Source organism: Phoxinus phoxinus (assembly GCF_949152265.1).
Source record: "Phoxinus phoxinus genome assembly, chromosome: 6".
Lineage (NCBI taxonomy): Eukaryota > Metazoa > Chordata > Actinopteri > Cypriniformes > Leuciscidae > Phoxinus > Phoxinus phoxinus.
The window spans coordinates 18684791-18704179 of record NC_136881.1 but is presented as its reverse complement, the minus strand read 5'-3'; the positions used below and the strand labels follow the sequence as shown (position 1 = coordinate 18704179).

Sequence of the window (19389 nt, the reverse complement as noted above, 5' to 3'; positions counted from 1 at the left end):
ACCTCATCCCAACTTTGAAATATGGTGATGGATCTTTAATGCTGTGGGGCTAATTTTATTTCAAAGACCCTGGATTAGTTAATAGAATACACAGTATCAAAAACTCCATCAAGTACCAGCAGCTATTAAATCAACACCTGACTAACCCTGTCAGGAACCTTAAACTGGGCCGTGGTTGGATCTTCCAGCATGACAATTATCCAAAGCACATCTCAAAATACACAAGGTTTATAAAGGTTTGGCCATATACATGGCAAAACCTGTGGGATGAGCTGAATTAAAGAGTGCATGAGCATCGACCTCTGAAACTGAATGATCTTGAGAGATTCTGCATGGAGGAATGGTTTTAGATCTCTTGCCATATGTTCATAAACCTTATTACAAATGATTCAGAGCTGTTATCTTGGAAAAGGGAGGTTGCACAAACTATTAAATGAAGTGGTGCCAATAATTGTGGAATACATATGTTTAAAAAAAAAAAAGTTTTATGATGAGATTTTTTTTTTTCCTTTTAACTATTTGACTTTTTTTGTGAATATTTTGAATGAAAAACTAGGAGGATAAATTGCAACAACAAACATTCACAGTCAGTTTTGCTGAAATATTTACCAAGGTTGCCAATATTTGTGGAGCCCAATGTACATTAAATACCAAAATGCTTCAATTAACCCTATGCAGTGAACAGTGAAGAGGTCCTTTGTCTCCTTCTGGCTGATGAGCCTGTGACAGACCCCAACCATGCTGCTGACCAATCAATAACTAGTTCTACCCAGCAACTTTAAGAAAAGATCTCTGAATTCCCACTATCCTTAATGTTGCTGACCCTGAAGAAAATTCAATTTTCCTTCCCATCAACAATGACAGTCATTTCTGCCCTGCCAGCCATTTCCTCCCTTGCTGAATACAAGCACAAAGTTGCATCCCCCCTGGGTGGTGGTGGTTAAACAAGTGAGGATTAAACATAGGCCTACTCTGAAATGCTAATTAATCATCTTTTACTCTCCTTTAAACAGTAGTGAATATCACCTATCAGCTAGGAGATGATGAGGAAGCTGCCTATTCACACCAAGGCCGAATATTCAGATACAGGTACTGTACAGATATACATGTATATCTTTAATATGCATTAACATGCAAATCAAGCCTGTCCACAATGCAAGTCCACAAAAAATTTATTATATAACAATTTTCCCCAGAATATAATCTTACAAAAATAAAAGTAAATCTACAAAGAAAAATGTTACGTGTGGTTCATACACAAATCACTTTACATTTAATTCTCATCTTGGTTTTATTTAATAGACAATTTATCCTAAAAAGATCTTCATCATTTACAGATAGAAGAAATCAAAACAGCAGCTGCTCTTATGGGCTTGGCAAGTTCTGACCATTCTTTCATCAGTTTAATTGAAACCGTTAAATTTGGTAAAGGCTTTCAAAAAGAAAGTTCACCCAAAAAGGATTAATTCTGTTACACGATTTGAGAGTGAGTAAATGATGACAGGATTAGTGAACAAAGCAAATGTTCATATACTACAGGTAGGTGGCACAATTTCCATTTGATATTTGAAGGAATAAAGAGAAACAAAAAAGAAAGGTAGCCTACTCTGATACTCTGTGCAGCTTAACAGACCAATGACTATGACTGTTTTATTAGTTTCAAGGCTTTGAAACTGTTAAGCAAAAATACATGGAAATGTCCTACTTTCCTGTTGCTAATGTCGTGCTGCCACCAAACTTATTTTGTCATTTACGGCACTCTGCCATTGATATTGACTTCATGTTTTAGCATCTAACAGCAAGTGACATCATAAAATGCTTCCCTGCAGGGAAGTCAACCATACTTTACTGTAACCAGAAGTAGGCCACAAACACATTAATGCACTTGTTCAGCCTAGAGTGTCTCATTTCAAATACAAAGCCTTTCAGTGAGAGTGGTGGAGCTATAGATAAAAACACTTTATTGTGATAGCTTGAGCTCTGTATTGATGATACATGGTTGATGGTTGCAGAAAGGGTCCCCCAAGGTTGGAGATGCACAAGCCATGGAGTTGCTCCTTTGACATCACTTTCATTGAGTGGATTTACTGTCAGCAGACTCTGAAAATCATTTCTCTTTATCAGCCAGAATTTAAGAAGAAGGGTCCTTTGCACTTTGACTTAAATATTGTGTTGTCATCATTGATAAAAAGGGCTCTGTGTGCATTGTGGAGAACCAGAACACAAAAAAAAAAACTCTGAAGACACAGAACTGCACTTCATTGAAGCAAATACAGGGGTACAGAGACAGACAACCTTTGCCTGTTCATATGACTGTAGGCCTATGTGTGTGTTCCTATGTGGTACTGCAAAGGGGAAACTAATAACTAGTGAACGAATAGGGCTGTGATGTATTAATAAAAGAAGGAAAACATGCTCTGCAGGAAAAGGAGTTGGTGTGTTAGGTGAAGGGAGAGAGAGATGCAGCTGTCAGTGGCATGATATGAAATGCTTCTCCTCAGAGAAGAGGGGACCATGACGTGACCTGAATGAGCTCACTGCTCTCCCTGCCATAGAGAATCAATGACAGGGGTCCAGCAGGCACTGCTCAGACTCAGGGCTTACTAATGAAGGCCAGATCCAAAACTTGACTATGTGACGCTGCTAGGGACCAGTGCTCTGCAGGGAAATGCCTGAACTGACCACACAAACCTTCTTGCACATAAACCTCATTAAAGACACAAACTAAAAACACAAACTTATGTAGGCTATTTAGAGCTGTATTTACACACACACATTGTATTAATGACTACTGGGGTAAGATGTCCCCCTACCTGGAGCAAGTACTTTTACAGAATGTATAAAGTTTTATTAGATCAATTAACCTCAAAACAGTTTCGACCAACTAAATCTTAAAAAATAAATATTTAGATGAAATTATACAATTTAGAAGAGCATTGCCATCGATCAAATGTGTTGAGATAAAATTTTGCAATCTATGGTCAAATTAAGGTGAGGGGCATCACACTCTATTTCTGCTTTGATGCAAGTGTATCTGTTGCTAAAATTAAATTAAATTGAATTTCACACTGTTAACACATTTAGAGCTCTGATCCCAACAGTTTTCTGTTTCCCAGAGTGGAGCAAATGTAAGGCGCTGTTTCTCCTCTGATCTTCTAATAGTTCTTTCTGCTTCCTGTTTCCAATAGTCTCCCTGAATCACCATGGACTTATGCAAACTATCATGGATAAGGCAGAATGGAGCTGTGAGCATATCCAATATAAGAAGCATTACTTCCAAATTCCCTTGTATTGTAACCTGCATGTAACCCTCAAAACTTCAAAAACATCCCCTCATCTGTTTTTGTTCTCAATTACAAACAACCTGGAACCATAGTGATATAGCGATTAACAGAGTGATTCAAATGCAGATTCACAGACTAGTGTTTTTTTTCATTAGTGTCTTTACTAGGTGTCATATTTTGTCATATATATATATATATTTTTTTTTTTTTCGTTTTTAGTGTATGTTTAATGCTGTCATAATCATTGTCCTCTCTCTAGTACCTGATAAATACTGTTATAACTGCAAATAAATAAATAAAATGATTGGATAAATACAAATTTTAAAAAGATGTTGTCCCATTCTTTGCTTCAATGTAGTTATCTTTTTTGTTTTCTTGTAATCGAGCAGTGTATCTTATTAACCTCTTTTTAGAAAATGTAGCTTGACAATAATTTAACTTTTTTAATTACGATTAACTGAAAACTACAGTTTCAGATTAGCTTTCTAAACTCAGAAAATAGTTCTCAAAAGACTGGGTTGATAGAAAGTATAGACACAAAAATGAAAGAAATGCAATGTGTTAGTAAAGGTGTCATTTGACTAAAGAAAAGTAAAGACGATTGGGATAACTGATGTGTGAGTTCTGCTGCAGCTGGCCACATGTTTGGCTGGGTGGGAAGATGCTTCAGGCAGGGGTTGAAGGGGAGATCGGGTTGGTGAAATCACCTTGATTCAGTGCAGCGAACCTTTGATGTGCCTGAAGCTGACTTGGCTAGCCCTGAGCAAAGCATATGCCTTAAAAACTTAAATCCAGCTTGACGTACTGAAATCATAACCATATGCAAGAATTCCACCTTCTGAAACACTGTGGCTCCACACAGCTCGTGGACGAGGCATTAGCCAGCGATAACAAAGACCAGGTTAGATGATGGTGGGAGTCTGAGGAGGAGATGGAGGTAAAGGGATGGGTCATAGCACGATCTGGGAAGGGGGGTGTCAGGAGGTATGCGGTGCATAAAAGGTTTGGTTAAGAATCAATTCCAAAATTTCTGAACAGTGCTAGACTACCTAAAATGGAAGTTTCTCAGGAGTGATTAGAGGTAGAGTGAGGTAAAGTGTAGAGCAAAAAATAAATAAAAAATACGAGTGAGACTGAGAGGTTTGAATTAAACTGCCTGAAAATACTTGTGCTGACTGTACTTCTCAGAACACAGACGTTTGGGGTTCATCTCATGTATCGCGAATTCTATGCAAATTTGGCATCACTCGCACAGTTAACCAGATGCCAGTAATGTATAATACTTTTTAAATGAAATACTAGCATATTTTATATAAAATTGTGCTATCTAAACCCGCATCGAAGGGATAAAATGAATTGCTGATCGTAATGGAAGACTGGTGAGACTTCTGTATTTGAAGGGAGTTAATAAAATACGCACTCTGATTCACTTTTAAATGAACTTTTATCGTTGAAAATTCTGTGAAAACCTATATATACTTACAGAATTGTTTTTACTTTTGCTAAGACCCCCGAAATTGAATTGTACTTTTATTCAGTAATATTTTTCACAGTAAAGGAGTTTCCAATGTTTCTTTTCAGCACATATTCTTGAGCAAAATGCGCTTATGGTGCTGAAGGGCTACTGTGTGATGTGTTTTTGTCTGTGTAATGACTGTCAGGCAGCCTGTGGTTGCTGCTTTCTGGGGTCTGTTACCTCCTCTCTTAATCAAATCATGTCTTTTGGCTAGAGGACATCCTTCATTAAATGTATCAGGAAGAGAGCATATTGTGCCTCACTGAAGCACGATGGGTTGTGCCCCCTACAAATTCCTGTGCGCTATGCAAGATGGGCCAAGCATACTGCACCCAGATGTCAGGTTTATTTGAATAAAATAGGCTCATTGTGTGGACACCCTGGTCTGTCCCTGAGGGAAAAAAAGGGGAGGCTGGGTAAATGAATGCTGTAGGGGGTTTCAGTGCTGAAGGAAAAGTGGAGAGTAGAGGACGGGGCAAGAAAGGAGTTCGCTTAGCTTAGCAGTTCCATCTGGCTCTCCTGGAATCTATGTCAGAGTCACAGAAACTGCTTCTCATAAAAAAAGCTACAGGAAGCCAGCAGAAGCTGAATGTTCTACAAGGACAAGAACATTACTGCGAATGTCGCTTAGCCTGGGGCGAATCCACAAGTTGGCTGCCATGGCCCCTTCCTCCACTTTCTCTACTCCTCCTCCTCACTCCCTTTTTCCAAAAGAACAAGAGACAGCCTAGACTGATCGGAATTCCATCTGTTGGGGAGCAGCCAAGTGACAGTGGAGAAATACAGGCATCTGGTCTCCATTTCTGTCAGGCTGGTGTTCCAGCTTACATCTTACAGCTGGGAGAGGATGAGGGAGAGGAGAGGGTGCTGGCAAGGGACTAGAGTGTGCTGGCACTCCTAGGCCTCTCGTCCATTTTTCACACATCACCCCACATCCTACGAGGAGATGTCTAGAAAGATGCACCCCCTCACACACACGTACAAGCTCTTTTCTGAAGGGCCCAAGAAGAGCACATAGTTATCAGGAGTCAAGAGTCGGACAACAGATCAGAACAAAAGCAAAAGAACAAAGGAGCACGTGAAGCCAGCAGGCAAGATTTTGGCAGCCAGCACATTCTCAAACATGCACATGTGCATGCTCTTCTACTCCCATCTGCGAGTATACTCCAAACGATTCTCTATTGATCATTATATTCACTCTATGGATCACTCAGACTTCATATTAATAACATAAAAAACATTTATCATTGCTTTTCATTATCTCTGGAAAAATATATCTGGACAAATATATATATGTATATTGTTGTTGGGGTATGGGGTGTATATAAACTTACATTGGTAATTTAAATCTAGATTATGTTTATGGTCTTATTTACCTTCTCAGAAACGGAATATGATTGATTGATTGTTTGATTGATTATTTATTTGATTATTTGTTTGAAAAGTGTATTTTACTAAATGTTAGAGACCAGAAAATGTTATTTCTGACATCTATGTCTCAAACTTTGATATAATATTCCCATATATATATATATATATATATATATATATATAAAAATAATAATAATTTAGATTAATCATTTATCCCAAAATTGTGTAAAAAGTACAAAGGATGCTGTTGCAACCTACCTACAGAATACCAGGGTGAACTAGAGCTCTGCTACGGATCCCGAAAAACTTGTGGGTTTTAGGTCTGGTTCAGGTTAATGTTTCATTCAGGTCCAGGTGTGTAACAAAAGAAAAACTAGCAAAAGCTCACAGAAAAGTTTCATAATTGGTAAGTATGTGTTTTTTCTCTTTTGCCCTGCTGACTTTATAAAACATTGATTTTTAAATGTAAATCTTTACTTATCGTTGCATGCAATCCTAAAATACAACATATTGCGAAAAGGTCTTTGCTGTGAAAGACTGACCTTAGGTTTGGGTCGGGTTGGGGATTAAAGGTGCAATGTTTAATATTTCTGAGGATCTATTGACAGAAATGCAATATAAGATCCATAACTATGTTTTCAGTGGTGTATGAAGTCAGAAAAATAAGGGAAGAATGAAGGCAAAAATCACGGGTCAACATCGGTGTGGCTTTTCACCAATGGAAGGGTCTTATGAGGGAAAAAGGCTTTCAAAACAACGCCGAAGTTGCCTGTTTTCTGGTGGACAGGTAAGGTATTCCAACTTTAACAATGCAAATGAAAATTGTTGTTTCATAATGTTAGCATTACCTAGAAGCTAGCCATAGACACCGTGAGAAGAGTCTTTTCCCTTGTCAGTGGTGTAAAATATGTAGTTTTACTGAATAATTAAGTAAAAATAGGGCTGGGCGATATTATCACGATAATTTTTTTATCAGTCAATATCGATAATTATCACGATAAATGTCAAATCTTTATTTCTTTCCAGTTTAAAGGCAGATTTTTGCTCCTAAGTGAAAGTTGTAGAAACCAGAGCGTTAATTGTGGTTTTAAACTACTCTTTATTGTCAGTACATATCATGATAAACACTTGCCAAACAGGTGAACATTTCACAAATCTGAGTGAACATTCAAACATTTGTAATTTTTCCTTAACAAAATAAATATCTTAATAGAAAAAATAATTTCTTAGTTTCTGCATGTGCTAATTTTTATTTGGTAAAATATAATATTCTGACTGTTTGAGTTTTATTAAAATTAACAATTGGTCATTCAGGTTTCTATGGTATTTGTATGAAAACCATAGCCTAAATACATGATTAAATACTGTAATTATATTCCATTAGTCCTTTAATATATTGTCAACATTAATAATATAATACAATTCATTATGTATATCCCACATTTCATGGTGTAGTTACTAGGCTAATGTTACAGTAAATCCGTGGAAAATTATGGGAATTTGTAGACGGAATAGACCTTCTGACTATATCGTTGCGCACAGTGTTTCTCCTGTTCATCAGCGCTGCTTCATCTGCCTTTGAACTGGTTTAAATCACTGAGACATTTGTGTTCTTCGCTGAATTCAAGCGCTTCTCATTGGATCTTGTGACCGAGAAGGAACAGAGTAAACGCATCTGCTCTAGTGAGCTCGCGCTGCGCTGCCGTTTGGACTTTGAGCCAAACGGATAAAAAGTCCATGTGGCGCGCGGTTCAAATGAGTTTCGTTCCGCTTTTGGCGCATAAGCATTATCGAACATTTATCGGACTCTTGATATCGTTTTATCGAGGAAAATTATATTACGATAACTATCGTTATCGTTTTATCGCCCAGCCCTAAGTAAGGGTTAATGCCCGACGAGGTGTCCATTGTCAGGTTTTAATGGACGACGGCGAGGTGTGAACCGGCCGACGCGCAGCGGAGGACGGTTGCCTCTGCCGAAGTCCATTAAAACCTGACAATGGACACCTCGAAGGGCATTAACCCGCTTATACCATGGTCACTTGCCAAATAACACATTTTTAAAACATTAGTTTATATTTTAATTAGTTTTACAATCGAAATCTAAAGTTACAAGTTACAAACAATAACTTGGTTTCCTTGGTTACGACTGACAGTTTATTTAGGTGTCCTCTATCACTTTTTAACGGACACCCTGCAGCCAATCAGAATCGAGTATTCACCCAGACCATGGTATAAGTAAATATAATTTAATATAAAATATAATATAATATAAAGAAACCTCATTGCTTGACTTACTACTCTCTGCTGACTCAGACTCAGACATCTTTTATCCTACGTTGGCCACCGTAGCTTCTCCTTCCAGTTTGAAAAGGGAGGGATAGGCTGTAAGTGACTGGCTTTTTGCAATTCACAAACCTCACCACTAGATGTAGCTAAAAATTACACACTGCACCTTTAAAATGTAACTGTACCGTTCGGGTCGGGTTAAACGGTCTTGGGTACGGGCCGGGTTCAGTCTTCAGTTTAAAGCCTGTGCAGACCTCTAGGGTGAACAAATGTAAAATGTTGTTGTATGTATTTATTGTTATCAATTTTACTTATAATTAACATTTATCAAGACTATATTACACAATAAACACTAATTGACTTCCAAATAATTAATATGCCAATTTCCAGTACCCCACACTCCTTGCTGTTGTAAAATAAGTGTATTTTGTTTGTTTTGAAATAATAGTTATGTGTTTATTTCAGTATTAATTTATTTGGTAAATTTGTAGAGTATATGTATTGACAAAGCATAAGACTTTTCTGTCATAATTAAAATAATATTTGAAATAATACGACTACTCTGAAATAGTGTGGCTCACATTAAACAATGTTTTCAGATGCCTCCAGATGTTCAATAAAGCGTTAAGAGATGAAACATTTCGGTCAGAAATAAGAGGAAAAGAATGAGAGAAAGAGACACAAAATTGAGAGAATAAGAAGGAGAGAGAGAAAGAAAAAGAAAAAGAGAAAGTGTGTGTGTGTGCGTGCGTGCGTGCGTGCGTGCGTGTGTGCGTGTGTGTGTGTGTGTGTGTGTGTGTGTGTGTGTGTGTGATCTAGCAATGATGCACCAGAGAAAAGTATGACAGGTAGTGGGTTTGACTTCTGAGAGAAAGCGTTGTTGACTTATTAGTGGTGACAGGATACTAGGAGACAGCTCGACAGTAGACGGAAGGAAACAGAGAGAGACCAGAAAGAGACCAAAAAGAGAAGAAAGATTATTCATAAACTATTGAGTTAAAAAATGACCCATGAACACTCTCACTCAATAAAGAACAGAACACATTACACTGATCTGCCAGTGTGCCACTCTACATATGTGATTTAATGGCAGACACAAAATACTTGAAACTGATGGTTTCTCCAGCTGACTGTCACACACACACACACACACACTGACACACACACACTGACACACACGCACACGCACACACACACACACACACACACACACACACACACACACACACACACACACACACACACACACACACACACACACAGTATATATTTATAAAAAAAAATTTTTTCTTTAGGCTTTATTAAAATGTAATAACATTAAAATAAATGACATCTGATCTATAATTAATGTGCCCTTAAAGTACATACTAGTGTGCACAGGCATACATAAACAATAACTTTGTAATTTTTTTCCGTTCTCATTCTTTTTCTCTTCCACACCTCTTTCTTGTCTTTTTTGCATGAAATATTTATGAGTTTAGAATTAAGATTCTTGCGCACATGCTCCTGCTGGCACCTTTCGTGGGTTGTGACATCATGTGCCAAGGCTCTGATTAACAGTGCTCAACACTCTCTCTCTCTAGACTGACAGACAGAGAGAGAGAGAGAGAGAGAGAGAGAGAGAGAGAGAGAGAGAGAGAGAGAGAGAGAGATTTAAATAAATATTTAAATATTTATATCGAGGTAATACGCATTTCTGTGACGAAGGCATAGCTAGCTCGCAAACTGTAGGCTGTAGTAACTGTAGTAATAGTACTGACAGTAACTTGCGATTGAGCGGCGAACTGATGCGAATGTGCTCTATTTTTAGGGGAGGGGCCAGCGTCAGTGGCTCCAATGCGCCCTCGACAGTAGGGGCGCAACGGTGAAAGACTGTTAAAGTCACAGTCTTTGTAATGTGTTTTAGCAATACATTTCTAACATTTATAATGTGTTTAATTTTTTTTAAATTTGTATTGCCTTTACAGGGACTTTAATTAAGGTATATGGGGTGGATGCCATGATTTGATAGCTATCAATTCAGTTATCTTTTACAGACTATAGGCAATATACTGAACTATAATTATATCAGAGCAGTATTACATACCAATTGAATTATTTTCAAAACTGATACTAATATCAATGCTAAGAGCCTGAATGCCTGAAATTGTATACCTTCTATCTAAGATCTGGAAAAATATTATGAACCAAAACCACCAAAATTATTATTAATTTATTTTAAATTATTTTTAGTGGTCAGTATTTTGCTATGCCATATTTAACGTCTAAAGGATTTTCCTTTATCAGGGGTAGAGCAATGAGTAACACAAACAGACACAACAAATGACTGTACAACTGTAAAAAACTGTTCTTCCACATTGCCTTCCAGTCAAATGATGAGAGAAAACGTGTGCGAGAGGGAGAGATTTACTCACAGAAGCCATTTCCTCGTACAAGGCCTCAAAACCGCCTTCAAGCTCAGCATGCTGTTCCACTTAGGCATGGTCTCCAAACCAAAGCCATCCACCTCGCTCTGCTATTGGCATCAGACACACAAGGCTAACCACAAGCACATGTTCAGTTGCTCTTAACTAATTCATACAGGAACACTTTGGTTTTGTTTTGAACCCAAAAGCCCTGTACCTTTGATTAAGAAATGTGTCTGATTCCAATTAAAGGAGCAAGAGGGAGGGAACGCATCATGGCGGTTCTAATATTGGCTGTGGTCATGACAGTGTTCATATCTCTTCCTTTCCTCTCCTCATCATACTTATGTATTCATTCATTCATTCATTCATTTCATTTTTTTTCTATATAAAGAATAAAGATGAAAAACAGATAAACATAACATAACTACATTCACAGAACTGAAAATACAGTTTTCAGGGTTTATTTTATGCATGGCTTTTAATATCCTTGTTCAGATATGTAAAAATATGTTTTTGTTTTGTTTTGTTTTTATTAAGGGTATATGTGTTTCTGAGTGATTGTGTGTTCATTTTTGAAATTACATTAGGTATGTTACATACTTAATGCTACATACATCTTTGAATGTTGATTTGTCTTTTAGGTTTTAATTTACCTGTAGTATGTAGCCTCTAACATAGTCTCTCAGGGTCCAGCCCAGGCCATGGAGGATGTGCAGAACCTCTTCTTGTTTGAGGACACTGAAAAGACGGTCCAGCAGTATCTTCAACCTCACAGGTACTGCCTGAGTCCCGTACAGCATCAGACTGCTAATGTCAAACACCACATTGCACTGCACGATCTCTACCTGTGTTGGGTGGTACAGATGCTGTGTGCTCAGCTTGTCTAGAGCTATAATCACAAAAACAACAAAACACACAATTACAACACAGACATATTTAATAAGAAAAATCCCCCTGAGCCTGATTTTAGCAATAACAATTCACACTTCATAGACACTTTAACCACTATATACTTACATAATAAAAATAAAAATACCTGTTATGTAATATACTTATTGTGCTCATGTTGTATTGCAAACTGTAATTACTGCAATTGTAATTACCGGTATATGCAGGTATTTGTTTATCATAAGTACAATGTAAAAACATATATGTACACAATAAGTGCTTTGTATCAAATGATTCATTTAACTGTTAGTATATTGAAATTAAATACACTTGACATGAAGTATCATATATTAAGTAGTATATATTACGTATTGTATATTAATATAAACTTAATATAAAGTGGGACCCAAAGCAGACATAAATCATATGAACAAACAATTATCAACTTTTTGCTTTCAAAGGCTTCTATTTAAATGTATGGTCACACATTACGCATTACAAATGAAGTGTATTTACATAAGTGCCATGTAAGACTAATTAGCTGTGTGTGGTTTGTGTGTACTTTTACAGTGTTATCAAGCATGAAAAGTCAAGCATGAAGCAACATTGATATGCACATTTAAAAATGGGGAAATTATAAACTTTTTTGGTAACACTTTACAATTAGGTTTAATTTGTTAGCATTATTTATTGTATTGTAACATGTAATGTATAATAACATGACCTAACCATGAGCAATACATTTGTTACTGTATTTGTTAATCTTTGTGAACGTTAGGTAATACAAATACAGCTGTTTATTGTTTGTTCATGTTACATCACAGTGCATTAACTAATGTTAACAAATAGAACTTTTAATTTTATAATGTATCAGTAAATTAAAAAATTGAAATTAACAAATATGAATAATTGCTGTAGAAGTACAGTTCATTTTAGTTCATGTTAACTAATGTAGTTGAATGATGTTAACTAATGAAACCTTATTTGTTAAGTGTTACCACTTTTTTATGAAAACACTAACACATCAGAGAGAAATCTTAAGTGCATGAGGTCATGATCAAAATGCAGTAATATAACACTTTTATTTTAGCATGTTTTAAATCGCCTAAACAGAGCTGGTTGTAACAAGGACCCACAAAAACAGAATTTTTTTTAATGTCTTTTATTTGAAACATATTATTTTAAATATGATATGTGTCCACACACACATTCTTCAGTTTACGGATCTTGTCTAACAAATTCTGTGTGAATGAAATGCACACTCAGCTGATGACAATTCTGTGAAGAAATGACAGTGGCATCTCTCTCTCTCTCTCTCTCTCTCTCTCTCTCTCCCTCTCCCTCTCTCTCTCTCTCTCTCTCTCTCTCTCTCTCTCTCTCTCTCTCTCTCTCTCTCTCCCTCTCTCTCTCTCTCTCTCTCTCTCTCTCTCTCTCTCTCTCTCTCTCTCTCTCTCTCTCTCTCTCTCTCTCTCTCTCACGCTGTCTGTGTGACACCAACGCTATCTCACGACCAATTCGTACGAATTTGTACGAGTGATTAAAAGGTGGCTAATTCGTACGAATTTGTACGACCTCACTCGTACGAATTTGTACGATTTGTCTAAACCCACGTGACGGTTGGGTTTAGGGGCGGGGTCAGGAGTAGGTCATTCGTATGAATTCATACGATTTTGGCAAATCGTAAAATATGTACGTTTTAGCAAAAATCGTACTAATTCGTACGAGTGAGGTCGTATGAATTGGTACGAATTAGCCACCTCGTAAAATTCGTACGAATTGCCGTGAGATCGGGTTGGTGACACCTGATTTCCCCCTCCGTCCAGGACTGATTTTTGTGCTGACTAGGTCTTTGCCTGACAACAGACCCTGCTAGACACGAACATAATAAAAAATGAAGAACTACTTGTCAGAATGGCTGCCAACACTACAGACAAAATGAGAAGTCTATGGCAGAGAGGAGTGAAAAGAAGAGGAGGATAGGAAGGAGAGCGTCTGACAGATCACAGTGAAATTAAAACTAGGTGAAGGGCCCCTGTGATGGTCCCTTAAGGCCTGTCTCTCTTCCTTTTATCCCAACCCAACAGGTGTTTTATTTTGTCTCTCTATGAAACCAACTGTCTTTTTCTCCCTCTGTCTTTCCTTATCCCTTTTGACTGTCATCTCTTTCATTTGATGTTTTCACTAGTACTTCAGCTACCTTTTGACCTTTCTATGCTTTTTATTTTAAATATAATGAAATAATGAAAAGACAGTTATTATTGAATTAAAAGCTGTGGGAATGAAGACCCAGAAGCGTGCAGAGTAGAATGAGGGAATAGGGATGGATATGCGAGTCAGAGCATATTGACTGGCTAAAGAGGCAGTTTTATGAGGAGCCATAACTTCACTGGGCTCAGAGGAGAAAGAAGGAGACCAGATAAAAGGACAGATAAAGACAGATCAGGTTAAACCGATGCCCCGCTCCCTCCCCACTAGGGTTGGGTATGGTTTGAATTTTAACGATTACGATTTTGCTCATCGATTCTGATTCTTTTTGATTCCCAGATTTGATTAAAGTAAGGTAATAACATTTAGTCAAACATTTATATCAGACATATTTATTTTGTGTCTTTTGGCAAAATGTGTTTTTGTTACAGCTGATTTCCATGAACAAAAATCAGCAGCCTACTAAAAAATTAGCAGGCTAAAGAACTAACATTTTCTTATAGTTCAAGAAAAGAAAAAAGAAAAAAACACAGCAAAAACAACTGGACTAACTATAAATTAAAACAGTAATAAAATAAGAACAAATTAACAATAGCATAAATAAATAAAGCTGAACAAAGTTCAGGTACAAAAATTGCAATCAAGTGTAAAATAACACTGCATTTTCTTTTTATAAATGATATAGAGCTTAATCCTTATTCAATTTTAAAAAGTTATTCAGTCAGGATCAGTATAAAGTGGTTTTATGTTTCTTGTATTAATGACACAGACTGCAGCAGGTTTATTACGCACGCACACACGCACGCACACACTCACACACACACACACACACACACACACACACACACACACACACACACACACACACACACACACACACACACACACACACACACACACACACACACACACACACACACACACACACACACACACACACACACACGCTAGCCAGCACCATTGGATGCACAATTAAGAATACTTGCTTACAAAATGTGTTACTAACAAGAGAGCACAAGTGCTTATCTAAAGAGAGTTTCTTCAGGAAGATGAACAGTATGTAAACTGAAGTTTAGATTAGAAACTCAAGATTAGAAAAAAAAGGATTTAAACGTTTTTTTGCACGAAGATTATGTACATTTCAAAGTTACACATATATATATATATTATTGTACAACGGGGCTAAATGTTAGGGGCTAAAATAATATATTAAGGAAAAAAAATGCTTTTCACTATTCCCATAGTTTATGATTGCAGAAAACAAATATGTTTGTATTGAACATTTATGGAGCAACATAACACGTGGTTTGTTTAAAAATCTGATTATCTATGAAGTGATTATCTAAAAAAAAAAATGATTATCTCTAAGGTGGACACCCAACTTAATATATGATATTTACCATCTGTATCTAACCATGTCATGTAAACAAATGAAAAAGTCAGCTGGCTGTTTATTATCATGTTAATTATTGTGCTTTTCACCTCAACAGCAGGGGTGCCTTTTTTTACTTCACAAAACTAAACACGTCACCAAGGGCTGCACGATTATGACAAAAATCATATTTTGTCGATTATTCCCTTGAAATTGTAATTGCGAATTTTAATTTCGATTATCACAATTTACGTTGAATTATGTTTTAAATAGCTTTATACCATTGTTTGAAGTGACTGCATGCAATATTTTTATGTCCAAATAAACAAGCTGAAAACATTCTTCCTAAAAAAAGTATTGCTTTTCTATAGCATTAATCCTCAAATGTCAAAAGAACATCCCAAATACAAATTCGATTACAGTTTTTTTCGATTGCTAAACGACAGTGAGCACAACTGGAGCTACATGTGCAAAACTCTAACTACAGTCTGCACTACCAACAGTCGCCTGAGCTAAACAGTTCACATCACCTGCAAAACTCACTCCAAGCTACACAACTCTTAACACATGGCTCAAAACAGGCTCAGTGCAGCCAAACACTGTGCACAACCCTCACTGAGATAACACACACTGTCACTCAGAACACACTGAGAGTAAAAACACTAGCATCAAACACCAATACAGAAAATACAAACTTTTCATCTTTACAGTTTGAACAATGTCAGTGACTTCATACAAAGTAATATTTTCTTCAAAGAAAAGAGTGACATTCTTTCACATGATTTATTTACATTTTTAGAACATAACAATTCTTTAAGGTAAATGAAAATGAGCAGTTTGCTTCAATAGTCTGTAGTAATTTACGAAATTACAGTAATGAGGAAAAAAAGGTAGAAACTAAAAGTACATACTGTAATTCAAACAAATAATTGAGGGGCTAATCCTGCCTCTCTCTATCATCAGGCCACAGGTTTTCATCAACATCACATCAAATGTTCTCTCTTGCCCTGCACCTTCTGGAGTGCCTTATCCATCCCTGCAGTCCTCTGGACTCGTGTCCTCACATCCGGCACGCATGGCTTCCAAAAGAGACATTTGGTCATATGGGTGGTAACCAAACACTTTCCACCTCCAGGCAGAAAAAAACTCCTCTATTGGGTTGAGGAAGGGTGAATATGCAGGCAGGTACAAAACCATAAATCTGCGACAATAGCATTTTCCTGCGCATCTGAAAATATTTTTCCTCTTCCTCCTGTTGGGGCCAGCCTTTGGGTCCTGTTGTATATTACAGTATATACAGTAATACAGTAAAAAACTATATTTTACAGTCAAACTTACTCATCTGTGTAAATTTTCTATAATTGCGAAACAAAATAAATTCCTGTAATGTTCTCATTTACTGTAAGGATGTAACTCTCTCCTGTCTCGGCTGAAGTTGCCATCAGCAGTGTTTGAAAGGCACAAGGCTGAAATCTATTCTGTTTTGAATGCGTGGTTCACAGTTTTGACAGCAGTGTGTTAGCATTTGAACAAAGTGCTGTAAATCCACAGTGTTGTGCAGGTTGTGGTTAAAGTCATGGGATAAGTGTGTAGAGTTTTGAAAACTGTGTTCAAGCAATGAAAAACGAACTAGAGTTTGGTCCACATGAACTGCTGCTGTGCAGACTGTAGTTAGAGTTTTGCACATGTAGCTCCAGTTGTGCTCACTGTCGTTTAGCAATCGAAAAAAACTGTAATTGTGCAGCCCTAACGTCACCACAAATCCCTCATTAACAAATAGACTAAATCAGAAACTTTGATATTATTTCAATATGATATTATTGATATTATTAATATTTGTATTATTATTTCACTATTTTCCAGAGTCAAAGACAAAAGTGTGTCTCCTGTTCTGAAGTAAGGCTGGGGTAGGTACATTCACAGCTGTTCCTCAAGTGACTTGTTATATTATTTTCAGTGGTATTTTTTTAAGAATGTTGTCTTTAATTTCTTGTCATGTATTTTTTTCAACCGCCCAAGGTAGATCCAAATAGCTGGGTAGAACTACAGAAGAAGGAGCCAATGGGCTGAAGGGAGACAGCGGAGGTGAGGCCAATTAACTGGATGCCTTCGGCAGAGGAGGAGGAAGAGGAAGAGGAAGGATGGGCAAGACCAAACAAGACGAAATAGACTTGGAGCTGAGCTGATTCACTCTGGTGACAAAAGGCGACTTGGAGCTGAGCTGATTCACTTGAGATGAAGACAACTTGGAACTGGGTTGAACCTGGGCTGAGATGAAGACGACTTGGGACAAGATGGCTCCAGCGGAGACTGGAGATCTTGGAACAAGATTTAATCTAGATAATCAAATAATAATTCTGTCGGAACCCAGCTCATTGCATACACCTCAGTAACAAGAGTGTGGGCAGGGCTGCAATCCATCCCATCAATCTCCACTAAATAACCTTGATGATGGACTCTGGTGCCAGTGCATGCACCTGGTCAGACTCCGCATTGAGCTCGGGCTCTAGGCCGAAATTGGCCTCTGGCAAATGCTTTGGCTCTTGCTTTGCGTTAAGGCGGGCTCAGGCTCTGAGTCTGTGGTGGCCTCTGGCTTAAGATCCGCATAGCGGACATGCTTGAATGCTGGCAGGGCTCTGGGTCCATAGCAGAGTTGAGGCTGGCGATTTCCTTTTCAACGGGGCAGACGGTGAATAGAGATCCACAACTGACCCGCACTCACTACACATACTGTGCAAAACTCCCTCGAGGACCTTCCATGGGTAGACATGCCATTGAGAGCTCATTGAGGCTGGTGTTGTTCTAGAAGATGCACAGTGAGTGGCGGGGATAGTGGGTGAGGCACGCCAGATCTAGAAATTCCCTCATATGGTCCTCAACTGCTGATCACACTGCTAAAACAGTACCCGGCGTACAACACGCATATCCAGTTATGCTTTTCTTCTGCTGCCTTAATCTAATCTAGGTCCCGTGCTTTGTCATGGGTTGCGTGTAGTAAGTCCAGTAAATGCATGATGCAGAATGACCGATGAAACATGGACCGAGAGTGACAGAAAATACACATCTACCATAAACTTTAACACGGACCACTGAACTGAAGAACAGACGGCTTAAATACACGGAGACAGGCAATCCAAGAAACAAGGAACAGGTGTGCACTAATCAGAAATCATAGTAACAAATGAATGAGAACTCAGGCAATGAGTTGATGGTGACAATGAAAACCAAACTAAAAAGACATGACAATGAAACTATTAAACTAAACAAGACATGATAATGAAACTAAACATGAAATGACCGTGATATATGTATAAATACCTATAAGCAATATGACCAGGCTGGTTTATACACTCACTGATACTCACCATGAGCAACCCATCCATGCTTGCAATGGTCACATGTCCGGAGGTGGATTTTTCCAGGCTGGAAACACTCACATGTGCAGTTTACCAGAGTACAGCGGATGGCCTGAAAATGAACGAGCAAATAATCATCATTTAAAGATTCTTAAACTGTTATACTTCAAATTCTAACAATAGCAGGGATTTTAGCCTATCCAGTATTCGCCCTTTCCAGTATTCACCCTATCCAGTATCTGATTCATTAAAAATGTAATTTGTTGAATTATGCAATCTTTCTATTAAAGACAAAATTCCTTGCAATAAATATTCCAAAATATGTTTTTCACTTAAAGAATATTGTAATTTTACTAATGAGAATTGTCTTAAACGATTGCAGTCACGCTCATGTCACACGTCATGCTGACTGACATTGTACTAACAAGCATCCATTCTATGTCTTGTGCCATATTCATGTAGGGGCATTTAGATGAGCTCTTCCTTCCTCTCACCTGAAACATGGCCTACATTTGCCCCATTTGAATTTCCTTTGTTTTGACAAAAGCCGCCATTACTTGATGTGGAGACTGAACCGGATCTGACCCTAAAAGCTTTTAGTGATGAGGGGTTAAGTGTCCCAACGAGACATTCAGCCTGGCAGGACAACACAATGGCATTGTGTGATAAGACATCTCCTTAATCACTCCGCCACAGAAAA

The 19389-nt window shown here is 37.7% G+C and overlaps 1 protein-coding gene across 6 annotated transcripts in view; it reads right to left on the bottom strand.

The window, feature by feature from the left end:
• Positions 1–19389, bottom strand: part of bnc2 (basonuclin zinc finger protein 2) — a gene marked incomplete at its 3' end in the record, with an annotated part of 217272 nt that overhangs the window by 43482 nt on the left and 154401 nt on the right. For all 6 annotated transcript variants that reach the window (XM_079615968.1, XM_079615964.1, XM_079615969.1 and 3 more), the window contains exons 3-4: positions 18699–18801; positions 11522–11757 (exon numbers count right to left, since the gene is read on the bottom strand). In XM_079615968.1, the coding sequence (XP_079472094.1) occupies positions 11522–11757; positions 18699–18801 (339 nt within the window). The remainder of the gene's footprint in view (positions 1–11521; positions 11758–18698; positions 18802–19389) is intronic.